This window comes from Triturus cristatus, chromosome 7 (genome assembly GCF_964204655.1).
Source record: "Triturus cristatus chromosome 7, aTriCri1.1, whole genome shotgun sequence".
Lineage (NCBI taxonomy): Eukaryota > Metazoa > Chordata > Amphibia > Caudata > Salamandridae > Triturus > Triturus cristatus.
The window spans coordinates 560,744,712-560,771,347 of record NC_140590.1 but is presented as its reverse complement, the minus strand read 5'-3'; the positions used below and the strand labels follow the sequence as shown (position 1 = coordinate 560,771,347).

Genomic DNA, 26,636 nt, shown 5'->3' with positions numbered 1-26,636 from the left:
ATTATAATCAAGTCCACTGGTAAGAACGCAACTGCTGCCAGGGCATTTGCCACACAATTATGGATTTGCAATACATGTCATATATTCCACCGTCTGCTGTATATTTTACAGATTTCAAAAAAACATTATTCTAGCTCGAAAGGTTCAAAAGTTGCAAAATAATGTGCCACACATGGTGTAATTGGAATAATGCTGCCAAATCCTTACTTGCTGCTTCCGGCTCCCTTGAATATGACTTTTAAACTGAAGTTTTATTGTTATTATCCATACACATCAACTTTTTAATGAAATCATCGTCTTAAATTAACCTCGAATTTTAAATGTTTGTATTTGCAATGGTTTACTTTTAAATCACGCAATAAAGTTTATTATTATTATTATTATTATGTGCCACACATGGTGTAGCACAATGGCAGACAATTTGCAAAGGTTAACTGGTCACTTTTTAGTTGCTGATTACTACAATTGAGTGAAACCTTTTCCCAGAAAATATTAATGTCCCAAATTGATAGCTTGGCACGAGCAGCCAGGCTTATCTTAGAGGCAGTGTGTAAAGCATTTGCACATAACCAACAGTAAAACAGGGTACGCACTACAAAAGGACATCACACCAGTTTAGAAAAATATCACATTTTTATATACTTATGACAAGACCAAATGCGACAAAAATCCACAATACTATACTTCAAAATCTTCACTTATCAAAATATGCTTTAAAAATAGTTCCTTGATGTCGATAGCTCCGTCCGGGGCTATCACGGCATCGTGAACAACAAATCCAACAGTTCTGGCTGGTCGCGGGGTTGCGGGCCAGCTACAGTGTCGGGAAGACCCGCAAACAGTACCTGTGAGAGATGCAGGGCAATGAGGTCCTCGAAGTCACTTCGCGTTGCAGGTCGGCTCCTTTCTGATAGGATCTGGAGTGCTGGCGTCGGGTGTTGTGGTGTGAAGTGCAACGGTGCAGCGTGCGGTGTCCCCAGGTCGCGGTGTGAGCAGCGGCTCGGTGGCGGCGTCAGATGGTGTTGTCGGAGAGACCAGGGTCGCGGTGCGAGATGGAGGCGGTGCTCGTCGCAGTGCTAGCAGGTCACGGTGCAAGCAGCGGCGTCATTGTTGCTGAAGTGCTGTCGTCGGCTAACGAACTGGAGTCGATGGCGCCGGTAGGCCAAGCCTGAGGTGTGGGATGTGGGCGGTGCGTTGTGTGAGTTATGAGCGGTACCCCCGAACCACGGTGCAAGCAGCGGCGTCAATTTCGTCGGGAAGTGGCGGCGTCAGGAAGGCCACGGCGTCGTCGTGTAGCGAGGCGGTGCAGATTGCGGGCCCACAGGCCGTGGTGCGAGCAGTGACTCGGTGAGGGCATCAGCAGGCGTCGTCGGTGATACCAGGGCACCGGTGCGGTGTGGCGGTGGTGGCCTCTGCAGTGCCAAAGCCTCGGCATGAAGCAAGGCGGTGCGGAGTGCGGTGCCCCCAGGTCGCGGTGTGAGCAGCGGCTCGGTAATGGCGCCAGCCAGCATCGTCGGTGAGACCAGGGTCGCGGTGTGGCGTTGTGGTGGTGCCCTCAGTGGTGCCTTCAGGACATGGGTTCGATAGGGTCGTCGTAGATGTCGTCGAGTGGCGTTCTTTGGGTTGCAGCACAAAGCACACAGTACCCAGTGCTGCGGGTCGAAGAACCTGAAGTCTTTGCTGTTCCTGAGACTTTGTGAACAGGGGGCAAGCTCTACCTCAAGCCCATGGAGAGTCTCACCAATTTGGTTGCAGAAAGTCTAGTCCTTTCACTGCCCAAGACAGAAGCAGCCACTGCAGGTCAGCCCAGCAAAGCAAGCAGCAAAGCGGTCGTTCCTTTTAGCAGCTTCTCCGGCTCTTCTTCTGTGCAGTCTTCTTGATCCAGATAAGTTCTATAGTTCAGGGGTCTGGGACCCAGCATTTGTACACAAAAATCCTTTGATCTGCCAGGCAGAGGGTGTCGTGTCCGGCCAAAACCAGTTGGGCCTTCTCTAGCATGAATTCCTGGCAGGAGGTGGAGAAGGCTTTGTCAGAGGCAGAGCAGGTCCTTTGAGGTGCAAGGAAATCTCCTCCCTCTTCCCCCATCATAACCCAGGTCTATTTGGCCCTTTCCTGACCTACCTAGACTATCGTGAGCCACCCTGCTTCCTCGCCATCTGTCGTCCAAAAACCAGACAGGCAATCCACATTCCAGCAGAAGCACACGAGATGGCCGAGCAAAATAATACCCACTTTCTAAAAGTGGCCTCTAGGAACTCAGAATAAAAAGGGCACCCTCGCTAAAGGCTGCGTCTTTAGGCGCTGACTTCAGGCATACCAAACTTCATTCACTTATACCTTTTCCGGGCTACGTACGTGGGTGGCACTATCCATGCTGCAGGCCCACAAGTAGCGGTTGACTCACAAGCCCCGGCACCCGCAGTACCCTTTACTGGGGACTGACAAGTAAGTCACACATCCAATCATAACACAATTTACCACAGGCGCACCAGCGCGTTACCACTTCTCAGCAGTGCGAAAAGCACGCAGAAACGTTATACCAGCAAAAACAGAGTCAAAACTGGGAGGGCAGAAAGCAAAAACTCGGGGGAAATACGCCAAAAGATGCCAAGTCTAACACACGTCCCCTCCAGCTAAAAGTAGGGGGAACTACCCACACTCCTGGGAGTTCTCCTCACTAAGGCAGAAGAACTGGGACAGGCCATCTGCGTTGGTGTTTTCTGTCCCCGGGCGGTGTTCCACTGTGAAGTCCATTCCCTGTAGGGAGATGGACCACCTCAGCAGTTTTGGATTCTCCCCCTCATCTGCATTAACCACCTGAGGGGCCCGTGGTGGGTCTGAACCCGGAAGTGAGTCCCAAACAGGTAGGGCCTCAGCTTCTTTAGTGCCCAGACCACAGTGGAAGCTTCCCTTTCTATGGCACTCCACCTTTGCTCCCTGGGGTGTAATCTCCTGCTAAGGAAGACTACCGGCTGGTCCAGGCTCTCTTCGTTCAGTTGTGAGAGCACCGCTCCCACTCCATGCTCTGACGCGTCGGTCTACACGACAAATTCTTTGGAGAAGTCGGGGGCCCTGAGCACGGGGGCCGTGCACATGGCGGCCTTCAGGGTATCAAATGCCCTCTGGCAGGACTCAGTCCAGATCACCTTTTTCGGCTGCTTCTTGGAAGTCAGCTCAGTTAAGGGGGCCACGATGGTGCCATATCCCTTAACAAACCTCCGGTAGTATCCGGTGAGTCCTAAGAAGGCCCTCACCTCTGTCTGGGTCTTGGGGGGCTCCCAAGCCAGAATGGTGTCAATCTTGGGTTGTAAGGGTGCCACCTGGCTGCTCCCTACCTGGTGTCCCAAGTACACCACCGACCCCTGCCCGATCTGGCACTAACTGGCCTTAATCGTGAGGCCTGCTATCTGCAGCGCCCTCAACACTTCCCTAACGTCTTGTAGATGTCCGTTCCAACTGGAACTGAACACTGCGATGTCATCCAGGTAGGCGGCGCTCAATTCCTCCTGCCCGGCCAACACCTAGTTAACCAACCTCTGAAACGTGGCAGGGGCATTCTTCAAGCCGAAGGGCATCACACGAAACTGGTAATGCCCGTCCAGGGTCGAAAATGCAGAATTTTTCTGTGCCCCCCTCGGTTAGGGCGATCTTCCAGTACCCTGACGGTAAATCGAACGTACTCAGGAATCTGGCCGCTCCCAACCGGTCGATGAGCTCATCGGCTCAGGGGATGGGGTGTGCGTCAGTCCGCGTGATGGCATTGAGCCCCCGATAGTCCACACAGAACCACAGTTCCGGGGTGGCACCGGGCGCTGTTGCCTTCGGGACCAAGACCACGGGGCTGGCCCAGGTGCAGCTGGACGGCTCAACCACCCCTAACGCCAACATCTTTGAGACCTCATCTTTGATGCTGGCCTTGACCCGGTCAGCCAACCGGTAAATCTTATGTTTCACCGGGGGGCTGTCACCAGTATCCACATCGTGGGTACACCAGTGAGTAACACCTGGGGTCAAGGAGACCAGTGGGGCAAACTGCTCCAACAACTGGCGACACTAGCTCAGTTGTTCCGCGATCAGGGCCAGGCAGAGGGTCACACCATCCACCGATCCATCCCCCTCTTGGGCAGACAGGAGGTCCGGGAAGGCCTCACTCTCCGCTTCCTCCCTGTCGTCTGTCGCCAAGAGCATGCTCAGTTCGGACCTCTCGATGTGGGGTTTAAGGCGGTTCACGTGGAGGACCCGCAACGGGTTCCGAGGAGCGTGCAAATCCACCAGGTCGGTGACCTCACTTTTGCGCTCCACCACCTCAAAGGGCCCCGTCCACTTGTCCTGTTCGGCACAAGGTTCCACAGGGGCCATAACCCACACTTTCTGTCCAGGTTGAAACTCTACCAGAGTGGCATTCTGGTCATACCACTTCCTAATTTCTTCCTGGCTGGTCTTGAGGTTCGCCTGAGCGAGTTTCCTGAAGCGGGCCATTTGGTTGCGGAAGGCCAGCATGTAGCAGAACACATCCTGGGATGTCTTTTTGGGAGCGGCCTCCCAGCCCTCCTTCACCAAGCTGAGAGGTCCTCGCACGGGGTGACCGAACAAAAGCTCAAAGGGGCAGAACCCGAGAGACTTCTGGTGTACCTCCCCGTATGCAAAGAGCAGGCAAGGTAAGAGGACATCCCACTTACGCCTCATGAGTTCAGTGAGACCCTTGATCATGCCCTTTAAGGTCTGGTTGAACCTTTCCACCAGACCGTTACCTTGGGGGTGGTAAGGAGTGGTGAACTTGTACGTAGCACAACACTCCTTCCACAGGGATGTCATATACTTCGATCTGAAATTGGTCCCCCTGTCGGAAACCACCTCTCTGGGGAACCCCACGCGGGAAAAGATCCCCATTAACGCCCGGCCCACCACTGGCGCCGTCGTTGTCCTGAGAGGGATTGCCTCTGGGTACCTGGAGGCATGGTCCACCAGGACCAGGATGTACCTGTTGCCCATGGCTGTCTTGGGATCCAGCGGCGCCACGATGTCCATCCCTACCCTTTCAAAGGGTGTCCCCACCATAGGGAACGGTTGGCGAGGTGCTTTGACCTTCCTCCCACTCTTGCTACTCGCCTGGCAAGTTTGGCAAGACCGACAATGCACATCCGACTGCCTTCGCATTTGAGGCCAGAAAAAGTGGGTGACAAGCTGGTCAAAGATCTTGTCCTGCCCCAAATTTCCAGCCAAAGGCACGTCGTGAGCCAAACCCAGTAGGAAGGTCCGGAAGCGCTGGGGTACCACCAGCACACGGGCTGATCCAGGTTCCACGACCTTAGGCTCGCTGTACAGGAGATCATTCTCCCAATAGATCCAATGTGATCCGGACTGATCACCAGTCGCCTGGGCTGCGGCCTGCCGCAGCAGACCCTCTAGAGAAGGGCACTCTTTCTGCTCCCGGCAGAACTCCTCCCTGGTGGGACCCCCTTCTTGCTGCCAATGGGTCAGCTCAGAGATGTCCCCCAGTTCGGCTACCTGCTCTCCTGTAGGCACTGGGGTGACCCCCTCGAGGTCCGCCTCCTCCCGGGCCGTGGGATCCTCAGGTGCAAGTTTCCCGCGCCCCTTGCCCTTTCTCTTGGCAGGGACCTGGGCCACTGTCTCAGGCTCCGGGTCCCTCTGATCACCCTCTCTGGCCACCAACGACCGAGTGGACACGCATGCCCACTCTGGCAACCCCAACATCTCCAAGTGGGACCTAAGCTCAACATCCTTCCATAAGGACTGCTCCAGGTCGCTACCGAGCAGACAATCGACAGGCATGGAAGGGCTCACAACTACCCTCAAGGGACCTGAGACCCCCCCCCCCCCACTCGAAGGGAACTTGCGCCACTAGACAGTGGCACTCTGAATTGTCGACTGCGATCACCTGGTAGAATGCCCCAGGGTCTACTTGCGTCTGAGGGACTAGGTGACACCGAACTGAGGTTACACTGACTCCAGTATCCCTGAGAGCCTCTACACTTTTCCCGTTGATGGTCACCCAGGTACTATATTTCTTTCTGTTAGGGGGCTCCTGGGACCATATCACTGTCCCCTAGTGAGACGAGGGTCATTTCTGCGGGGTTCCCACCTTCCTGTTGGGACTCCTCCTCCTCCCAAAGCGCTACGCTGGCCAACACTTTGGACTGCCCACCGGTGGGTGGCGGTGTCCCCCTTTGGCAGCTGAGGTCTCCCTTCATGTGCCCCACCTGGTCACATGCAAAACACTTGCGGGGGCTGTTCATGGCAGGCTTTCCTGTCGAGGCCCCTTGCTTCTTATCTCCCACTTTACTGCTGGGGACCCTGCCCACCTTTTGCTGAGTCTCCCCCAAACGCTTTCTTGTGGACCCGGGTACTCACCCAACGGTCCGTCTCCATACCAAGCTTCCTGGGGTCAGTCAGCTTACTATCAACTAGGTGCTGGCGCAGACCTGCAAAACATAGACTGGACAGGTGCTCCCATGCAATCAAATTGTAGAGCCCCTGATAATCTGTCACATTACTGCCTTTTATCCAGCCATCCAACGATCGGCAGAACACATCCACACGCTCCAACCATGTGTTGGCATCGGACTTCTTACTGGACCTAAACTGGTCCCTGTACTTCGCAGGAGTAAGATCAAACTTAGTGAGGAGGGCGTCCTTCATGTCTGGATAGGTGAGGTGATACCCCTTACCCAAAGCTATTAAAGTGTCCCTCGCCTCTTCAGGGAAGAGAGGCCACAATCCTGCTCCCAATTCTCCTCAGGGACCCCATTCATGTGGATTGCTGCCTCGTACCCCTGAAACCACCTTTGTATGTCGTCCCCTTCTTGAATTCCTTGCCCACATTCTTAGGGATGTGCACGATTCTGTCTGCCTGTCTTGACGAGTTGCTGCCACCATCTGAGCCGGGCCTACTCCTTAGCTCCAGCTCCTTAAGACCTCACTCGTGGTCTAACATCATCTTCCTTTCTTCCATGGCTATTCTTTTGTTTTCCCTCTCCCTTTCCATCCTGAGTTTTTCCAACACAAACTTTCTTGCTTCCCGCCTGTCCTCCAGTTCCTCTGGGGACAGGCCACTGTTGCCTGGCAGGGAGGTTTCCGCCCCTCCCAACAGCACATCCACCCTAACACTAGGCTCCACGGCTTCTCCACTAAGGTCACCAGATTGCCCACTTGCGTCTCTGGCTGCTACCCAGGCCCTCAGCGCCTTTTGTAGCTCGTCCTTCTTAGTGAGGCCTCTGACTTGGACTTTTAGGTTTTTGCACACAGACTTCAATTCTCTCACCGTGTAGAGATCCAACCTATCCTCCTCAAAGGCAATGTCCATGGATGCAACGGATGATGCTATTGATTCCAGCATGATGAAGCAGAAAGTTCACCTGGCAAGATCACAAAAATCGGCCAAAAAGAAAACTGGTTAGTATGTGGTACGTAATGGTCTGCGATATGGCCGTAGTGCACACCAATCACTGTAAGTCAAGTGCAAACGCAAGTCCGATCCTCACCGCTGACAACCAATGTTAGAAATGGGATTTCTGGCTAGCTGAGACTTGCGCCAAAGCGAGGCAGAAACCATTACTCTAGTCAGGATAAGGGAGTTAAACTTCTAAAATAACCCCTGCTCACCCCCCTTGGTAGCTTGGCACGAGCAGCCAGGCTTATCTTAGAGGCAGTGTGTAAAGCATTTGCACATAACCAACAGTAAAACAGGGTACGCACTACAAAAGGACAACACACCAGTTTAGAAAAATATCAAATTTTTATATACTTAAGGCAAGACAAAATACGACAAAAATCCACAATACTATACTTCAAAATCTTCACTTATCAAAATATACTTTAAAAATAGTTCCTTGATGTTGATAGCTCCGTCCGGGGCTATCACAGCATCGTGAACAACAAATCCAACAGTTCTGGCTGGTCGCGGACCAGCTACGGTGTCGGAGAGACCTGCAAAAAGTACCTGTGAGAGATGCAGGGCGATGGCGCCCTCAAAGTCACTTCGCATTGCAGGTCGGCTCCTTTCTGAGGGGATCCAGAGAGCTGGCGTCGGCTGGCATCGGGTGTTGCGGTGTGAAGCGCAGCGGCGTGCGGTGTCCCCAGGTCGTGGGGCGAGCTGCGGCTCGGTGGCGCGTCAGATGGCGTCGTCGGTGAGACCAGGGTTGCGGTGCAAGATGGAGGCGGTGCTCGTCGCAGTGCTAGCAGGTCACGGTGCAAGCAGCGGTGGCGTCGTTGCTGAAGCACTGTTGTCGGCTGACGAACTGGAGTCGATGGCGCCGACGTCGGTAGGCCAAGGCTGCGGTGTGGGATGAGGGCGGTGCGTCGTGTGACTTACGAGCAGTGCCCCCGAACCACAATGCAAGCAGCGGTGTCGATTTCGGCGGGAAGTGGTGGCGTCAGGAAGGCCACTGAGTTGTCATCTAGCAAGGTGCTGCAGAGTGCGGGCTCACAGGTCGCGGTGCGAGCAGCGGCTCGGTGAGGGTCTCAGCAGGCGTCGTCGGTGAGACGAGGGTCACGGTGTGGCGTGGCGGCGGTGCCCTCTGCGGTGCCAAAGCCTCGGCGTGAAGCAAGAGGGTGCAGAGTGCGGTGCCCCCAGGTCGTGATGCTTGCAGCGGCTCAGTGATGGCGCCAGCCGTCGTCGTCGGTGAGACCAGGGTCGCAGTGCGGCATTGCGGTGGTGCCCTCTGCGGTGCCTTCAGGACACGGGTTCGACAGGGTCGTCGTAGACGTCGTCGAGTGTCGTTCTTCGGGTTGCAGCACAAAGCACACAGTCCCCAGTGCTGCGGGTCAAAGAACCTGAAGTCTTTGCTGTTCCTGAGACTTCGTGAATAGGGGCAAGCTCTACCTCAAGCCCTTAGAGAGTCTCACCAGTTTGGTTGCAGAAAGTCCAGTCCATGCCTTACACTGCCCAAGACAGAAGCAGCCACTGCAGGTCAGCCCAGCAAAGCACGCGGTCGTTCCTTTTAGCAGCTTCTCCGGCTCGTCTTCTGTGCAGTCTTCTTGATCCAGATGAGTTCTATAGTTCAGGGGTCTGGGACCCAGCATTTGTACACAAAAATCCTTTGATCTGCCAGGCAGAGGGTGTCGGTGTCCAGCCAGAACCAGTTGGGCCTTCTCTGGCATGAATTCCTGGCAGGAGGTGGAGACGGCTTAGTCAGAGGCAGACCAGGTCCTTTGAGGTGCAAGGAAATCTCCTCCCTCTTTCCCCATCGTAACCCAGGTCTATTTGGCCCTTTCCTGACCTACCTAGACTATCGGGAGCCACCCTGCTTCCTCGCCTTCTGTCGTCCAAAAACCAGACAGGCAATCCACATTCCAGCAGAGGCACACAAGATGACCGAGCAAAATAATACCCACTTTCTAAAAGTGGCCTCTATGAACTCAGAATTTAAAGGCCACCTTCGCTAACGGCTGCTTCTTTAGGTGCTGAGTTCAGGCAAACTTCATTCACTTATACCTTTTCCGGGCTACGTACGTGGGTGGCACAATCCGTACTGCAGGCCAATGAGTAGCAGTTGACTCACAAGCCCTGGCACCCACAGTACCCTTTACTGGGGACCGAAAAGTACGTCAAACATCCAATCATAACACAATTTACCACTGGAGCACCAGCGCTTTACCACTGATCAGCAGTGCCAAAAGCGCGCAGAAACGTTATACCAGCAAAAACAGAGTCAAAACCGGGAGGGCAGAAAGCAAAACCTCGGGGGAAACACGCCAAAAGATGCCAAGTTTAACACTTCCCTACCATTCTTACTCTGATTCTCCTCTGTGATGAGCCAGGCATGGTTGGCAGCCTTGGTCATACCCTGGATGTTGTTGCATTACACTGTCCATTGCTGCTCCTCTCTGTGGTGGTAGACACTATACTTTGCAAGTGCTTGAAGCTTTTAAATTTCCCTAGCACTGGCAAAGCCAATATAATTGACCGTCTATATTAAAGATACAGAAAACAATAAAAAAATGTTTTCCATACTTTCAAGATGGTTGCAACAGTGTGTGATGCAACATGCACGGCGTCACCACATCGCAGCAACGCTCATGACAATGCAACAATATATTTTGCTGCGCATCTCAAAAGTATAGAAACCAATGGTTTCAATGCTTTTATATTTTTAACATGGCTAGTCGGACATTGGCAGTCGATTGCATTGCTTGGTCAACATTGCCTAAGCAAGACTGATTTACTGTGCGGCCATTGCCTGGTTGATTGTAAAATAAAATCAGCAAACTGCCCCGACTGCATTTCGTTTGATGATTTTGTGTTATTAAGAACACTTGTCCTCTCATCACCTGCATCTCACACTCACATGATCCATCCCACTCTATTTCAGTACCTCACAAAGCAGTTGGAGATGCTGCGGCAAATGAACGAGCAGCAAGCAAAGGTGTACGAGCAGCTGGACCTCACCATGCGGGACCAGGAGATGGCCAATCGGAAGCTTGTGGCAGAGAGCAAGGCTGCCCAACAGAAGAGCCAAAGGTAAGTGCCAGCTGCGTTCTTCAAGTCTCAGACCTAAAGGATGCGTGGAGGACTGTGGGTGTGAAGGCGATACGGATGAGATTAAAACATGCTATAAACGGCAGTAGAATGTTAGAGTTCAGGGACTAAAGTGCTGCCAGTAGAACAACTTCATAGTTTACCATCTGAATAATCAGATCAGTTTCCCCAAACAACCAAGACATAAGGGCAATAAGGACCTCAAATCAGATCATGCTCTGTTGAGCCCACATCAGCACATACCACAGGGGTTCTAAGAGACCCAGATCAGGACATTATGGGATCCAAGATCAGAACACCTCTTACGAAGCCTCAGATTCAGACATTAGGTCAGTCCAACCCCATGAATCAGGGGAGCCCCAGATGAGACTGTTAAGAGAGTTCAATATCAGGGCATTGAGGGATCTTAGATCTGGATCAAGTACCTCATGTCAGGGCATTAAGGTATTTCCTTATCAGGACAAAAAGAGAGTCTATGATCAGGATTTATCAGTTCAGGGCGTTATGGAACCCCCTCATCAGGTTTTATGGTGGCCTGAGATCAGAAAATTCCCTAAGGAACACCAGCTCAGGAGATTACAGGGCCTGTCATACCAGAAAAGAACATTTCACAAAGAGGCACAATATGGAATTTTGAGGGGCCTGAAATCTCGGCTACTTTTGATAAGTCCCTGATCAGGACTTTGTAAGCATCCAGATCAACACCTCTCCGGTCTGTCACATCACTCAGGTTCATTTAGGAAACACCTGGTGTGAGAATACAGAACCCTCTAAAGGAGGACCATTTCCTTCCAGGTTAGTGATAAAGCCTCGCTTTAATGAGCTTACTCTAAGTTGATGCTAAAATTCCTTCCTCCTCAGACAGTGTAGTATATGATTGTATATTGTTTTTATTTTATATATGCCAACCGAACACATTGGTAGTTCGCTGCACTTCACAAAGGAAGAGTTGGGGATTGGGGAGTGAACATTTTTGCCTGCGTTAGGAGGGTAGGCGGGTCATAAAATGTGGCTGATGAGAGTGGCGGCACAATGGTTGTTAGATCAGATCATCAGGTGATTGACTATGAGGTGGAGCTTTGTTTAAATGGTTCCAGTGCAGTAATTTTGGGAATCCTAGGAAGTTAGTTGTGGTCATGATGTTTAACAGGAGTGAACTCCAGAAGAAATGGACACAACGTTTAAGATAAACTATAGGAACCAATCATTTGATGTTTGGAATAGTAGGTGTCATAGCAATGTAGTCCGAGCATCTTCTGTTGGAAAAACCAGCATTATAGTGTTACAAAATACGTCCAGTATTTTAGAGCAAAACAAAAAAACTGTGGCTGTCACATTTTGGACCCATTGGAGAGAGTAGAGACCAGATTGGGATCGATGTGGAAGCAGCAAGTTGCAATATTAAAGAAAGGAGAGGAGCACAGGTTGAGGGTGCTTTTAAGTTGCTGGGATGGAGGAGGAGCTTCAGTGTACTGAGCAGGTTGAGGGTGCCATAGCTGGGGTCACTGTTTACTTGACGGGTAGTAAATGAGAGATGGGAGGCCAAACAGGATTTCTAGGGACCTAGCCTGAGACTGATATTAGACAATGAGTAGATTGGGAAGAAATACTTTGGTTGTTGGAAGATGGTTTGTCTAGACATATTAGGATACATTCTGTTTCAGTGTCATCCAAGCAATCCCAGCTGACTGCACTGTCAGCTGGATTAGATATAGCTGACTCACACGTGTGTGTCTTGTAAGCCTGGAATCTTTACGACTAAGTATGTGCAGGCAGTGTAAATGAAGAACGACAAATAAACCATTGGCCATGATATCGCAGTGGGCAATGTAGATGTTTAAAAGAAGCAGTAAAAGAATAGATCATTGGGACACACTAAAGGTTGACACAAGGGCCATGAATGTCAAAAAGTCCAAGTATAATTCTCTGGGTTGAGCTTGCCAAGAGAGATTTGACCCAAGGCAGAATTGTCACTGAATGGCCTGTTCACCTTTTCATAGCTTGCAGGCTATAGCAGGTTCTAAAGAGGCCATGACATGTCAAAAGCTACCAAGGAGGAGGAGGGTCTTAAACCAGGTTGGAGATTATTAAGCAGGTTAATGTGCTTGAAGTGCTGTTGAAGAATGGTAAGTTACTGCAAGCTCTAAGTTGTTGATGGCTGTGAAGTCTAGACAGGGATTTTCTAAAATATGGGCTACCACTCTCTTTAGCTGTTTAACTATAAAACCAGTAGATGGCAGGTTATGTACAAAGTACACACAATGAAAGAAAAAGGGGGAGAAGGATTAAACCCTACCTCATCCTTCTCAAAAGTAATGTGGAAACACAAAAAGAGGTAGAGCAAACAACAGTCGTCCTATATCTGTTTACAGAATGTAGTAGATTAGAAGAGCACACTAACTTTGTAAAAACTGCCCTCACCCACAACAAGTTATGGCATGCTTCATCATAGGGCTGCTACTGACGCCTCTGCGCAGACCAACGCTAGAGGCGGAGCAATAGGGAGGGGTAAACAATACAACAGTGACAAAGAAAGAAGGAAAAGACAGGATCCCATAGAGGTGCAGATAAATCGTGAATTTAAAAACTGGCTATGGGATATCTCTATAATATTTTTATTCATAGATTCCCTAGCCAGAGTTAAAAAGGTATAATAGATATACCTAACGGATAGTGGTGGTGTTAGTAAATTAGGTACTCACCACCCCTCTGTTCTGCGTAGAGGTCGACATGTTTCTGCCGGTTTTAAACTTATTACCCGGCATTCATCAGGACAAGTTGGATCCCTATGCTACTTTTCCCAAAAAACCTTCAATACCCACTTAGATGGGCTATACTCCACCTATAAGTCTGGAGTAGTTTGTAACTTTACTCTTCCAATAGGAACGAGTTTTTTAACTAGAAAGCTAAAACTGGCACAGGAGTAGAGGGCGACCCTCTGTAGTCACACATTCGTCAAGAGTGGTGTGCCGCAACTAAAATCAGTCTCTCTCGGTGCCGTGCAGGTCGCGCTCTACTCCTGTGCCAGTTTTAGCTTTCTACTTAAAAAAACTCGTTCCTATTGGAAGAGTAAAGTTTTAGCTTAGTATTCAGATTAGTATGTGCTTGGATCTGAGGACCCTCAATCGGAAATCGGATTGTGCAGCCATAACTTTCAAAATCCTTATGCAGCTACATGTACGGTTGGTTGTTAGGACTTGCTGCCAGATGTGAACCACACACAGTGCATTTGACATATATACACAGCAGTTGAACTGTTTAAATTTCACTTTCTGTTTGTAGTGTCAGGAAGGCCAAATATCATCAACTGCCTTCCTCATGTGGTAATATAACACAAACAAAAAGTAGAAAATAAACAAACTCATGAAACCATTATTTAAAAAGAACTTGTCAGATGCCAGTGTGTAGGCAGAATGGTGCTCATACACCGATGTGTTTGTCTATTGGTTTGCCGTCTGACCACTATTTGGGCTTTACTTCCAACATCACAGGTCCTTTTGTCATTTTGAAATTTTTCATAAGATTTAGAATGATATGTACAGGCCTTCACCCTGTTGTATGTGATTCCACAGAAAAACTATTTAATGGAATATAATTATTGAGAAGCCATTCCATCCAAACAGTTTAATGGATATTTTCAGGATGAATGGCATTTACCATATCATAGAAACCAATCCATAGAATATCTATTTCTCAAAATTGGCGTCTGCATACTTATTTTTTAAGATGCAATTGAAATAGTTGCAGGTCTTAATTTCAGAAACATTATTGTTAAATGAATTTATTTAAATCCTTTACATCAGAGGACATTATTTTGGATGTATATTGTTTCCAATGTCAAACAATTACTTTGTGCGCATTTAATTTGCTGAACCTTCACCACCCCTAAACACCATCTATCTCTGCCCCCTAAAAATTCCTCCCTATGCATAAACTACACACATCCCTGACCCCTGAACTTCACCAATCTCTGAACACTAATAGCCCTTTCTAACCCTACGCTCCACCCATCCCTGAACCCTAAAACCCCCTCACCACACCTAAACTCCACCCATCTCTGACCCTAAACTCTACCCAACCCTGAACTCTTAAAGCCCTTTCTACTGCAAACTGTACCCATCTCTTAAACCACAACCTCCTCACTACCCCTAAATTCCACCCATTTCTGAACCTTAAAAGCCCCTTTCTTTACCTAAACTCCACCAATCCCTGATCCCTTAAAATCCCACATCACCCCTAAACTCCACTCATCCCTGAACCCTAAAAAAACCCTCACCATCCCTGAAAACCAACCATTCATGACCCTTAAAATCACTCACCACCCCTAAACTACCCCATCTCTGAAACCTAACAACCCTATCTACATATATATTCCCGAACCCTTAGAACCCCACACCACCCTAAACTCCACCCAATCCCGAACACTAAAAACCTTTCACCACCCCAAAACTCTACACACCACTGAACCTTTAAAATTCTCACAAGTCCTAAACTCCACCCATCCGTAAAACCTAAGAAACCTCAAAACCCCAATAAGCCACCCATCCCTGAACCTTAAAAACCCCTCACCACCCTAAACTCCACCCATGCCTGATCTTTAAAAAACAACTCACCACTCCTAAACTCCACCCATCTCTGAAACCTAAAAACCCTAAAAAACACATCATCCCTAGGCATCACCCCTCCATGAGCCCAAAAACTCTCATTCCCCCTAATCTTCACCCAAGGGTGTGATTTTATATGTTTTCATTAAATTACCTTTCCTTTAAAATGTTTCCTTTAATTTTTGATTACTTTGTATTTCCTTAAAATTATCTTTCCATGATTTGGTTTCCTCCAATGTGGTTTCTCAGTTTTTGTTTTTCCATTAATTCACCACACTCCATCTGGTACTTACATATGTACAAACTGGCAGTGACATTTACAGGCTGCATTTTTAAATGTTGTTTGTGGGATCTTTGCTAATTCTGATGCTCTTTTAGACAACAATATTTCAGGGCTATTTTTAACCAGTGGATCCTCCTCCAGTGCTGTTACGAATGCGGGTTATTTTAATGCAGTTAATGCTATTGGTAAATAGTTTTTTTGTGATAAAATCAGTGCAATTGTTGAAGACACCTAAACTGTCAATGTATCAGGCACGTGGACACCAATAGCACCAGGGGCACTGCTGTCAATGGTTTAGCAGGTACAGTGGCACCTGGCTGTGAGTTGCCGCTGCAAATCAATTATAAATGGTTTTGCTCCATGAAAAAAGGGATAGGGCATGTTCCATGCTAGTATTAGGGCCAGTTGCGCCCCTGCTCTGCTGCTGCGCAGCACAAACTCACTGTCTGAAGCTAGATGCGGTTCGCCACCCGGTATCCTCACCAGTCTCTTTTCTCCCAGCCTGACAGACACCATCGAGGGGCTGCAGCAGCAGGTAGAGGAGCTTCAGCAGCAGGTGGAGGAGCTGCAGACCCTGAACGAACTGCGATTGCGACGTGAGAAGCGGGAGCGGCGGCGCACCATTCACACCTTCCCATGTCTGAAGGAGCTGTGCTCCAGCCCCAGGTAGGGAGCCGGGGAAGGGCAGGGAGGGGAAAGAGGTATCCACAGAAAGTGACTGTTTCTACACCCACAACTGAAATCTCAGACCAAGGCTAGCACTAACGGTCAGCCAAGTAAAACACAAATGGTGCACACGTAGAGTGCCGTAATGTGCAAAGGTGTATCAAGTGTGAAGTGTAAAGACCTGTACAGGCTGTACAAGTGTAAGCACCTGTGAAAAGCTGCCCCATATCTAAATCCTTGTTCACAGTTAGTCCTCCTTTAGCTGGCTAGCTGAGAAATAAGACACTTCCCTCCCCTCCCTAAACTTACCCTTTTCGACCTGCTTGTGTTTTCTATGCATTCTGGAGTTCTGCTGATATACTTTGGTAAGGAAGACATATTTAGGGTTGTGTTTGCATTTACATGTCGGCCTCTAGAGCCACACTTCTGGCCATCTTTGCTCCCATCCCCATAGCCTTCTAGGACTGCATCAAGATAACCGCTTTTCTGAGTGCCATAAAGAATCCCAACCCGCTCTAATCCTGACTATTGGATAGAGAATCTTCTGGTTTCTGTGGCTTGTGTTATGTTTACAGGTAGCGTTCTTTGTATTAGACATGCTTAAAGTGGCTTTGGGAATATTTTAATGAGCTTTCAGTCTATTCCTCAAATCAGATCTATTTGCAGTGAGTAGGCTCCGATGGGATCCATCCCAGATCACCCCAAGGATGGTAGGCACAACGATGTGCACAGCTGTATCCCACTCTCCTTCGTTTCACTCTATGCGTAGGGTAGCTATCGGTTCTCACCGACACAATATAAGAAACAGTTCTCACATAGGCCACACTCCATTAGGAACAAAATCATCATATATGCCTTTACTGCCACACCTCAACTGCAGCGCCTCTCCATTTATACACCAGCATCTTAGAAGTATAAGTGCCTTATCTCTCAGTCTTTTTGCATCACTATACACTACAGGCACAGTGACACCAACATAATAAGAGCACAACTCTGATCTAACCAGGCTTCCTTGTTTTAGGTTTTAACCTAGAGTAACTCATAAAACCCCACTGAAAGGGAAATATGCGTTATCATTGTAGTGCAGTGTCCACATGGATGGCTACTGGATCTCGAACCAATGTTGGCATTTACAGCTCCTCTTCTTCCTGAGTGCTGTATAGAGCATCCTGTGCAGTGAGCCTCTAGGTCAGCGGCATCTTTTCCTACAAGGCCCCTGAAGGTCTATTGGATGCTGTACTTCTCATCACTGGGAACAGAGGAGGGGACTCTGAGTTTATTCTGAAGCCTCCTTGCTAATGTGCTTCTTCTACTGCGAGACACTTATTTGTCAGAGATTTCTGTGATGAAACCCTGTTGGCTAGAGAAAATGGGTCTATCTCTGGATTTGACAGCTCAGGAGTCGTCGGGGTTGGATTTCAGAGGGGCTACATTGCTTCCCACACTCTGTGATGTAGTGGGGATTTCCAGGGTATTGATCCTCTGGTGGCTCTAATTTGTTGCTGTGTATGAAGGGGAGTGTGCTGTTAATTTCCCTGGGACTGTGCAGGACCTGCTGTTAGGTGCACCAATAACAGCAACATAACTGTTCGCTGCCCCAACCACAGTTTCCAACTACAGGCCCATCTCCCTCCTACCATACACGGGAAAGGTTTTAGAGAAATAATCAACCGATGCCTCACTGACCACCTCAGCAACCACCAGCTCCTCAACATCATGCAGTCCGGAGTGAGGCCCAACCACAGAACAGAAACAGCACTCATTACCGCCACAGATGACATCCCCATGGCCTTTGACAGAGAAGACACTGCAGCCCTCATTGTCTTGGACCTCTCTGCACCATTTGACACAGTCTCACACCCCTTCCTCATCAGGCGCCTGCACGAGATAGGCATCCAAGGACCCGCTCTCCACTGGGTGTGCTCCTCCTTAACGGATAAACACAATCTCTCAGCCTGGCACCTTACTCCTCGGAAGCCCACAAACTCATCTGTGGAGTGTCTCAAGGCTCACGGCTCAGCCCCACCCTCTTCAATGCATACATGGTCCATCTGGCCTGCGTCATCCACACACACAGCAACATTCTCTACTATGCAGACGATACTCATACTCTCTCTCTCGTACAAGACCCCCAACACAAGAAACAAGCTCACCGCCTGCATGACCAAAGTCGCTACCTGGATGAAAGCCAACTGTCTCAAGCTCTGCACTGATAAGAAAGAAGTAGTGATCTTCGACAACAACACCTCACCACAGGACTCCAACTGGTAGCCCGCCAAACTCGAACCCAAACCCAAAACCCATGTCAGGAGCCTCAGAATAATCATTAACAGCATATTGGACATGAGCGCACGGGTCAATGCCATCGCTGCATTCTGCGTCCACTCCCAAAAGATGCTGTAGGAGATCTTCAAATGAATCCCAAGCAACACTAGAAAAACTGTCACTCATACCCTAGTCACCAGCAAGTTGAACTATTGGAACACCCTCCACGCCAGGATCATCAAACAACTAGCTAGAAGACTACAAACCATCCAAAACTCAGCAGCCAGGCTCATTCTCAACCTCCCACACGGACCTCACATCACACCACACCTCAAGAAACCACTGACTCCTGATACACGTTTGATACACAAACGTACATAATTCAAACTCCTTCCACACACATTTAAGGCACTACACAACTCAGGCGCCATCTACCTGAACAGTCGCACCTCCTTTCACGCACCACCCATATACCCCCGATTTGCAGGAGTTCTATTCACACACATCCCATGTATATACAGAACCAGAACAGGAGAGCAGGTGTTCTCTGACAGCGCTTCTAAAGCGTGGCGCACCCTCACACTCCACATCAGAGGCTCCTCCTCTCTTCTTGAATTCATCAAGAAGCTGAAGAGATGGGTCTTCAATTAAGCAACCTACCATTGGCAGGGATAGGCACACATACGTGCTAAGCACCAAGAAACTTTTGTGAGTGATTGTGAGCTTTACAAATACACATACCATACTATACCATAACATAACATAACATAACAAGCTGTCCTCATCTGAGCACCCTCCACCCCCTTTTCCTTACATTTAAAAACACCCACTGAAAGGATATTCTTCATGCCCCCTCAGAGCCATCAGTAGCCCTTTGATACTGAGATAGCACCAGCTGAGCTTGCAAACGACCATGAAATCCCATAGTATCATTCACCAGCTATGCGATTTTGCTCCTGGGAACGTTTACGGCTCTGTACAGATTACTATATAGGACCTTCTATGGTATGAGTTCACAGCTTGAGGACTCCCTATATTTGGTTCCTTCCTCGGCTCCCTGATCACACACTGCTACTACTGCACATGCATCGGTCGAGTGTCAGCAGTTAGTTCACAAACTCTCGCTTAAGTCGATCTACCGACCCTATCAAGATATACCTTATATTCTGAAATCAGGTATAGCACCGCAGATCAAACCACAACTGGGTTTTGCCCAAGGTCTGGACAAACTGCAAAGTTGTCGGTTAAACTGATGAAGAAATAAATATTTATTTGACCCCTAAAATATTAAAGAACCCTGATGACCCTAAGGAGGAGTTAGCATACAAATAAGACAAAAAAGCTGAGCAGGACTACAACTGAGAAGAGAGGCTGACAGTCTGAGCTGCCAACCAAAGGCAAGCTGTGTTCAGGGACATGCTAGAGTCGGAACCAGGCACCAAAATAAAAGTGGTTCCCATTAACGAATCAGATAGCTAAAAAAGTCTGCAAATCGGGCCAGTTCTGAACTTGTAAAGATAGTCTGTATGGGTGTTTTTCAAGGCATTGGAGACTGCAGACATTTGTGCTTCCTGCAGAGAATGTTTGTGGTGAAACTAGACCATAACACATGCCCATAAATAGCCACAATACTGGCCAGAACACTGATCAGTCAGACCAGCACTGCCACTTACAGATTGTCCTATAGGCCCGACCCTGCCAGCGTTAAAACGTATATCAGTAAAATTAAACGTCACTAACCAAGATCATTCAACACAGATATTATGGATGTACTTTGAGGAACTCTGGAATTGATAGTAAAGCACCTTACATCCCTCACTGCTGCTGAAGAATTTGTAAATACAATACCCTTTCTCATAGCGCTGTATAGATGTTTAGTAGGTGCTATCCGTATTAACATAGTGCTGTATGGTAAACCGTAGAGGAGGAAGGTGTTTAGTTCTCTTCCTGAGAAGAGCGTAAGCGACTTCAGTTATTGATAACTGTGAATATGACCGTATGGAGATGATCCACACATCGCCAGTGCAAACCAGAGAGCATCGGAGGAGAACCTTCGCTCCTACTCTATGCCTGTGCATCACTTTCAGATTTAATCAGATTATATCATAATACACTTGTCAATGCGGAGACGCAGCAATATGAATTCTCCAAAATTGAATTTTTCTCTCTTGGAACTATAAAAGAGGCAACTCACATTTGGATCAGAGAACAATCCCTCAAATCCCTCTTTGCCACTACAGATCTGAGCAACAATACTCAGGACCCCCCTTAGTTCCTAACCATGTGAAACATACAAGATGAGGGTAGGACTTCACTAACCCTGTTCCCTCACACATACCTCTTATTCACAACCAAAAATGTACCTAACCCTACCTATGGACATCTTCCATCTGTACCATAAGGAAGCTTGGTTGTCCATCCGTGACTATAATCGCAAAGTACCTCTCAGCCAGTCCGCATACTAGGAGTATAGTGTCACTTGACTACGTTGGACCATGACAATGAGAACCTGGGACCCCCTCCTTTAAGAGCAGTGAGATAGACCCAGAAAGGGCTTTCCGCACGTGCCCCGAGGCCTGTGGCCTCGGGGATGCACAACCGTGCACAGGAGACCTTCAGCTCCTTCCGGTTTCCCAGTCCCTCTCCAGCTTCCTCATTGACAACACTCAGCCTCACTGAACATTTTAATCTAGCATTACAGGCAGCAGACCAGTGCTTAATTTGAGCAGGTAGTTTCCGGTGCTCAGCACCGCACTTGTTTGTCCAATATAGAAATGAGCAAAGCAACAGTTGGTTATTAATTCAATATACCTTAAAATAGCTATTACCTGCCCTCCAAGCCATTCCTACAGCTTTGGGGACATGGAATAGTCTGAATTGACACACTTGTAGGTTTTCATGGTTAATAGTTGTGTTGGTTCTGTCATAGGTGATGCTGACAGGAGCTATGTGCTGGTGCAAGCAAAAGTGGCCTCCTGACGAGGGCCCTGGCACTTATTTTTTCACAAATTAAGCACTGCAGCAGACTGTCTGGCTGATATCAGCATGATGTGTCTCTCTACAGACAAGTACATCTGCTCCACACACAACCAAAGTAATGCTGTCCCATGAACATTCAAACAGGGAAACTGCATAAAAGACAAACCCCAGAACATGCACAAGTAAAGCCTCCTGACTGCAGATGTCTTACATTAGCAACTCTGAAAATGCATGGAAGAATTGCAATCCTATCTATTGGGGTTGCAGATACAACCAATATCATTCACAGCAAAGAATGACTGGGATGTTTCTGAACTGTAAGTTTACTAAGACACAAGCACAAATGGACAAAAGGGTCCAGATAAAGCAACAACATTCAAAGCAAGTGTTTGTCGGGATGCAAAACACTGGGAATCCAATCAACTCAAATGCTGGGTCTCAGGAGTCAAGCAGAAGGTTTATTACAGAACCAACTCAAGCAAGAGAGAAACAGGGAGTCATGGAAGGCAGAGACCATGCCCTGCTCTCTGCCCCTGTCCCTGTCCCGCTGTAGAGACCCACTCCTTCCCGTCCCACCGGCTTACCCTTGCACGTCCCATAGCGCAGTTCTGCTGCCTAGCCCTGCTCTAGGGAGACTCCCTCTCCTGCAACACCCTTCAACATCCTTCCCCCTGCCCCACTTAGGTTACAAACACCATGTCCTGCTGTGCAGTCCTTTCCACACTCTCCCTGTAGAGACCCATTTTGAACCTTTTCTGTTGCACAGTTCCACTGCTCCTCCTGCCCTGACTTGGCTTCCTAATGCAACAAGCTGGAGCAGGCAGCCTGGTGATGAATCCTACCCCCTCCCCCGCTATTGCCGGTCTCACCTTCCAGGTTGGGTGACGTAATAACAGGCAGTGAATTTTAAGAGAGGTACGTTCAGAAACATGTATCGTTTGCAGCTTAGCCTGTTATATCCTTGTTCTGCTTCTAAGTGCCCATCCATGAAGAGACAGGAGGCCACCTTAGCCTTGTTTCTCACTTGCTGTTCTTTGTCTTCTCTACTTCCGTTTTTCTTTTTCAGGTATGAGGATGCCTTCCAAGTGCACAGCTCCTCCCTGGACTTCGGCAACCAGAAGCCCCTGGAGAAGGAGAACGAGCGCCTACAGGCCATGGTGGACTCACTGCGCTCACAGGTGAGCCAGGAGAAGCAGCGAAAGGAGAGGGTGGAGCGGGAGTATACGTCGGTCATCCAAGAGTACTCTGAACTGGAGCAGCAGGTCTGCCAGGTTGAGAGCTGCAAACTGCGCATTTCAGAGCTGGAAACCGAGTTGCTTGAGCTGAAGCAGATGAAGCAGGTGAAGAAGTATCTTCTCAGCAGAGAAGACAACTTTTCTGCTGTCCTCTTGGAGCCTCTGAACAATGCCCCGGAGGCCGATTACATCGACATCTCGGGGGAAGGACGGGGAAGCAGCCAAGATCAATCCATGTCTGACCCCATGAGCCACCCAGTTCGCAAAAGCTGCAGCGACACCGCACTCAATGCTATCGTTACCAAGGATGCAGCCAGTCGCCATGAAGGGAACTACACTCTGCATGCCAACAATGTACGCAAACGAGGAATGTCCATCCTGCGTGAAGTGGATGAGCAGTACCACGCCCTATTGGAAAAGTATGAGGAGCTGCTAAGCAAGTGCCGGCGGCATGAGGAGAGTGTGCGCCATACTGGCGTCCAGACATCGCGACCCATCTCCCGGGACAGCTCGATTCGGGACTTTCGGGCTGAGGGCCATGAGCTGGATGAGCGAAAGGTCAAGGGAAAAAGCCTGAAGAAGCAGGTTGAGGCCGTGGACAAGCGGTTGGAGCAGAGCCAGCCTGAGTACAAGGCCCTCTTCAAGGAAATTTTCACACGCATTCAGAAGACCAAAGCAGACATCAATGCTACTAAAGTCAGCAAGAAAAATGGCAAGTGAGGCCCTGAAGGTTCCACCACAGTGCTTTCTCCACATTCCCTCATGACTCCCACTGACCCTGGCTGCGCGCTGCCTTCTGAAAGGTCAGTGCCAACTCCCACCTTCCTGTGAAGATGAGACCTGCCAAGTATTCAGTGTAGGGCAAAGGAAGGAATCTGCTTTGAGCCCTTAAGGATAGTCTGAGCAGAAGTCTGTCAAAGCTGCTCAACCTTTAGAAAAGCAATATTGTGGTGTCAGGGGACCTTTGCGGTCTCTTGTACTTCCTGCATGTGTGTTTGGGGGCAGTCGCCTAAAACGGGACCTGCTGCCTCCCCCGAGCATCCTGACGCATTCTGTCTCCACTCTCTGGCTTCAGGCTCTGCAGGGCCCAGCCACCATGAAATGCCCTTCACCGCCATTTTAAAAGCTTTCGCGTGATAGTTTCTCGACACCCAGTCAGTCTTCATTGCACAGTCGCATTTTACAGAGAAACGTGAAACTGCTACTCTCAAAGGAAGCGAGTTCTCCTCAGCAAAGCCATTGTTTCACTCGGCAGGTTGTGTCAAGCATTCTCAATGCAATATTTGTTGCAAACTGGAGACACTTGAAGACCAAACAGAGAACTTAGTGTTGTTATATTTGCACCAAGTGGCTGAACCTGTAATTCCACCCCTAGACGCAAGTGTGTGGTATTCACTTTTTCTTCTGGTCCCATACTTTATTTAATTTCAGGTGTCCCATTAAATAATGCCTGTCTGAGCCATTTAAAATAACAGCTGTTTTAAATGGAGTATATATCTTTCTAAGCATTTCCATCACTGCTGCTGCGTAATGTGGGAATTGTGTGAGTATGCGACTAATGCAGCAGCAATCAAATGTTTTAAAATGCCTCACTGAGGGTTGGAAGCTTGGTGATGTCACTAACGCAGTGACGTCAGTGCAGCATTCCAGACCATTCATTTCTAAGTTTTTCCTCGGATGCATTTACAATGGCAAAGCTCTAGTTTTCAGTAAGATGCCTGGTTATGCAAGGAACTCTGCTTTCAATGGCAGATTATGCGGTACTGATGTCACCAAAATGACTGCACCCCATTTAACAAATGTAGGCCCTCATCCTGAGTTTCTTGGTTAATCTAAAATCGGGTGCAAACAGCGTATTTTGGCCAATATTAGATCTAAGATTCACGCAAATTAAATGTGGATCCCTTTCAACCTGCAGAATTCTGGAGGCATTTCTTCCTCATTCCGACTTTTACTTGTCTGTAGAGGGAGTTTTTAAAGTGTAAAAAAAACTACAGCTACAACTATACTCCAATCACAATTCAGAATGGGGAGGTAAACGTGCCAAGAAGAAAAACCGGTAAGTGCGGTAAAGTCTTTTTTTTCCCTGAGTGATTTTGCTTGCTCTACTAACTGCACCCCTTGGAAAGTCCAACTTACCATCTTAAAGTGTCTTTTGTTGTTAATGTACGTGCCTGCAGCCACAAAGCAGCAACGATGGAAGCAGGCAGAGCTGTATGGACCCTTTATGAGCACTTTCCCAGAACGAAAAGCAAGGTGTGATGCAACTGGCATGTCGATCCCCAGAACTTCCATTCACAATGCCCTTATGTCTAAGATACCTAGATATTGAGGCCAGGCACTCAATGCCTCTCTTTGTAGCCTTCATCTTATTCTGCTGTCTGCTCGTTCTCTAGTTAGGTCTTTCTTCTCTTGCCATGAATACATCCTTGTTTCAAGCCTCTTACTTTCTCTCCATTCCTGCAGAAAGACTGTTCTTTGTGTGCACCATCTTTGACACAGATTTTCCTCTCTTATGTTACTCCTAAACAAGACATGAGAAGACTGTCACCTCCCATTTTTTTCTACATTACTTCCATAATGGAATATGCTGACCTCTTCTACTATACTTACATCATACATGTATGTAAACAACTCTGCCTTAGCCATCCCCTCTTTTTTCTGACCTCTGTTCTCTGAAATGAATGAGTAAGAGGTGTGCTGCACGGTACCACGCTCTTGGCGCACAGGACCTTTCACCACGTCTTCCTCTGGGGTAAAATATAGTGTCCTCTCTGGGATCAGTATCCTGAGCTCAACTGGAAAGGAGGCACACGAGGCTATGTACTGCTTCTCGCCCTGGTGTGAAGTACCGTAAAAAGACAAGGGCCTTGAGAGATGTAGCAGCTTTAGGTGATCCTAGGATGCGGATTACAACATCTTACACAATATACTCTTGACAATGAAAAAATAACCTGAAATTTGCATAAACTAATAAACAAGAGTTTATCCTCCTGGGAAGGGAAGAAATATGTTAGCCATAGGAAAGACTGAAGTATACAAAAAAGTGATGGATGGAATGCTTGAAGTAATGTTAGCCACTAGTAGTTACTCTGGGCCGCATCTCAGTCCATCGTTATTTTGCACACCATGCCACCTTAGTTTGGACCCAGCTGTATGCAAATCAGTCTTGACCGTACTCCAATTGGAACAAGCCAGCCCGAACTGCCAAGCCAGGGCCCATTGGTGATCTGAGGGGCATTACCTAGACTGAGGGACTGGCTGTAGTTGCAGCTGAGGAAGCAAATTTTGTAGTGGCAGTTAGTCTTACTGCCTCAAGAGTGTGTGGCAGAATAATGAAATGTGGAGGGGATGAGCACTGGTGAACGAGTAAGACCAAAGGAAGAAGTTAATAATGGGCTGCTTTCATGCCTAATGTGTGCAAAACTGCCAGCAAGCCTTTTTCTAGGTTCCCCTCCAAGCCCTCTCTGGCAGCAGAGAAGTAAAAAAATAACCGTACTTGTTTCTTCATTGCAGCAGCTGTAGACCACTGATCAGGTCATAGAAATACTGTGTGGAAGGGTGCAACAGAAAATGGGAAATCCAACGTTTTCCAGGACCTATTGTCGAAAGGGCACAAGGCACGGCGAGATGAGCCTCCTTAAAATGCTTCTCCATCAGGGGTCCACCCTCTGTGCAGCAATAAACAACTCAAGAAACTGCTCACGAGGCCCCTCGCCAAGCTCGAAGCAGTACAGCAACAGCTTAGATGTCCTCCATTCGTGCAGTGGACATATCAGAAGGCAGAGCAAGGGCTCTTTCTTGGCTTTGCATAGATTCTGCCCTCTGGCGAGACTGACAGTGGTCGACCTCATAGCCAAGGCTATGTGCAACCTGTATCCAATGGAGAACTGTTATGTTCACATTATGATCAAGCTTCCCTTTCTCAGAACTTTCCTTTTTGTCTTGGAACGTTCCTGATGACAGCACTACCTCACGATTTCACAAACTAACGTGAGACAAATGGCAAGTCTACCTGCCCCTGCATTTTCAGTTACTCCCAGAGGCCTAGCTTTCTGTGGAGCTTCCAGGAAGCCAGGGACTCGAGTAGAGCAGTGATGTGTCCA

At 48.5% G+C, this 26,636-nt stretch overlaps 1 protein-coding gene across 1 annotated transcript in view; it reads left to right on the top strand.

The window, feature by feature from the left end:
* The window catches only part of CDR2L (cerebellar degeneration related protein 2 like), a 96,136-nt gene extending 72,124 nt beyond the window's left edge, over positions 1-24,012 (top strand). Inside the window, exons 3-5 of the mRNA XM_085617065.1 lie at positions 10,332-10,480; positions 15,887-16,051; positions 22,362-24,012. Of these exons, the coding sequence (XP_085473191.1) occupies positions 10,332-10,480; positions 15,887-16,051; positions 22,362-23,250 (1,203 nt within the window). The 3' untranslated portion in view covers positions 23,251-24,012. The remainder of the gene's footprint in view (positions 1-10,331; positions 10,481-15,886; positions 16,052-22,361) is intronic.
* Positions 24,013-26,636: the final 2,624 nt, after the last annotated feature.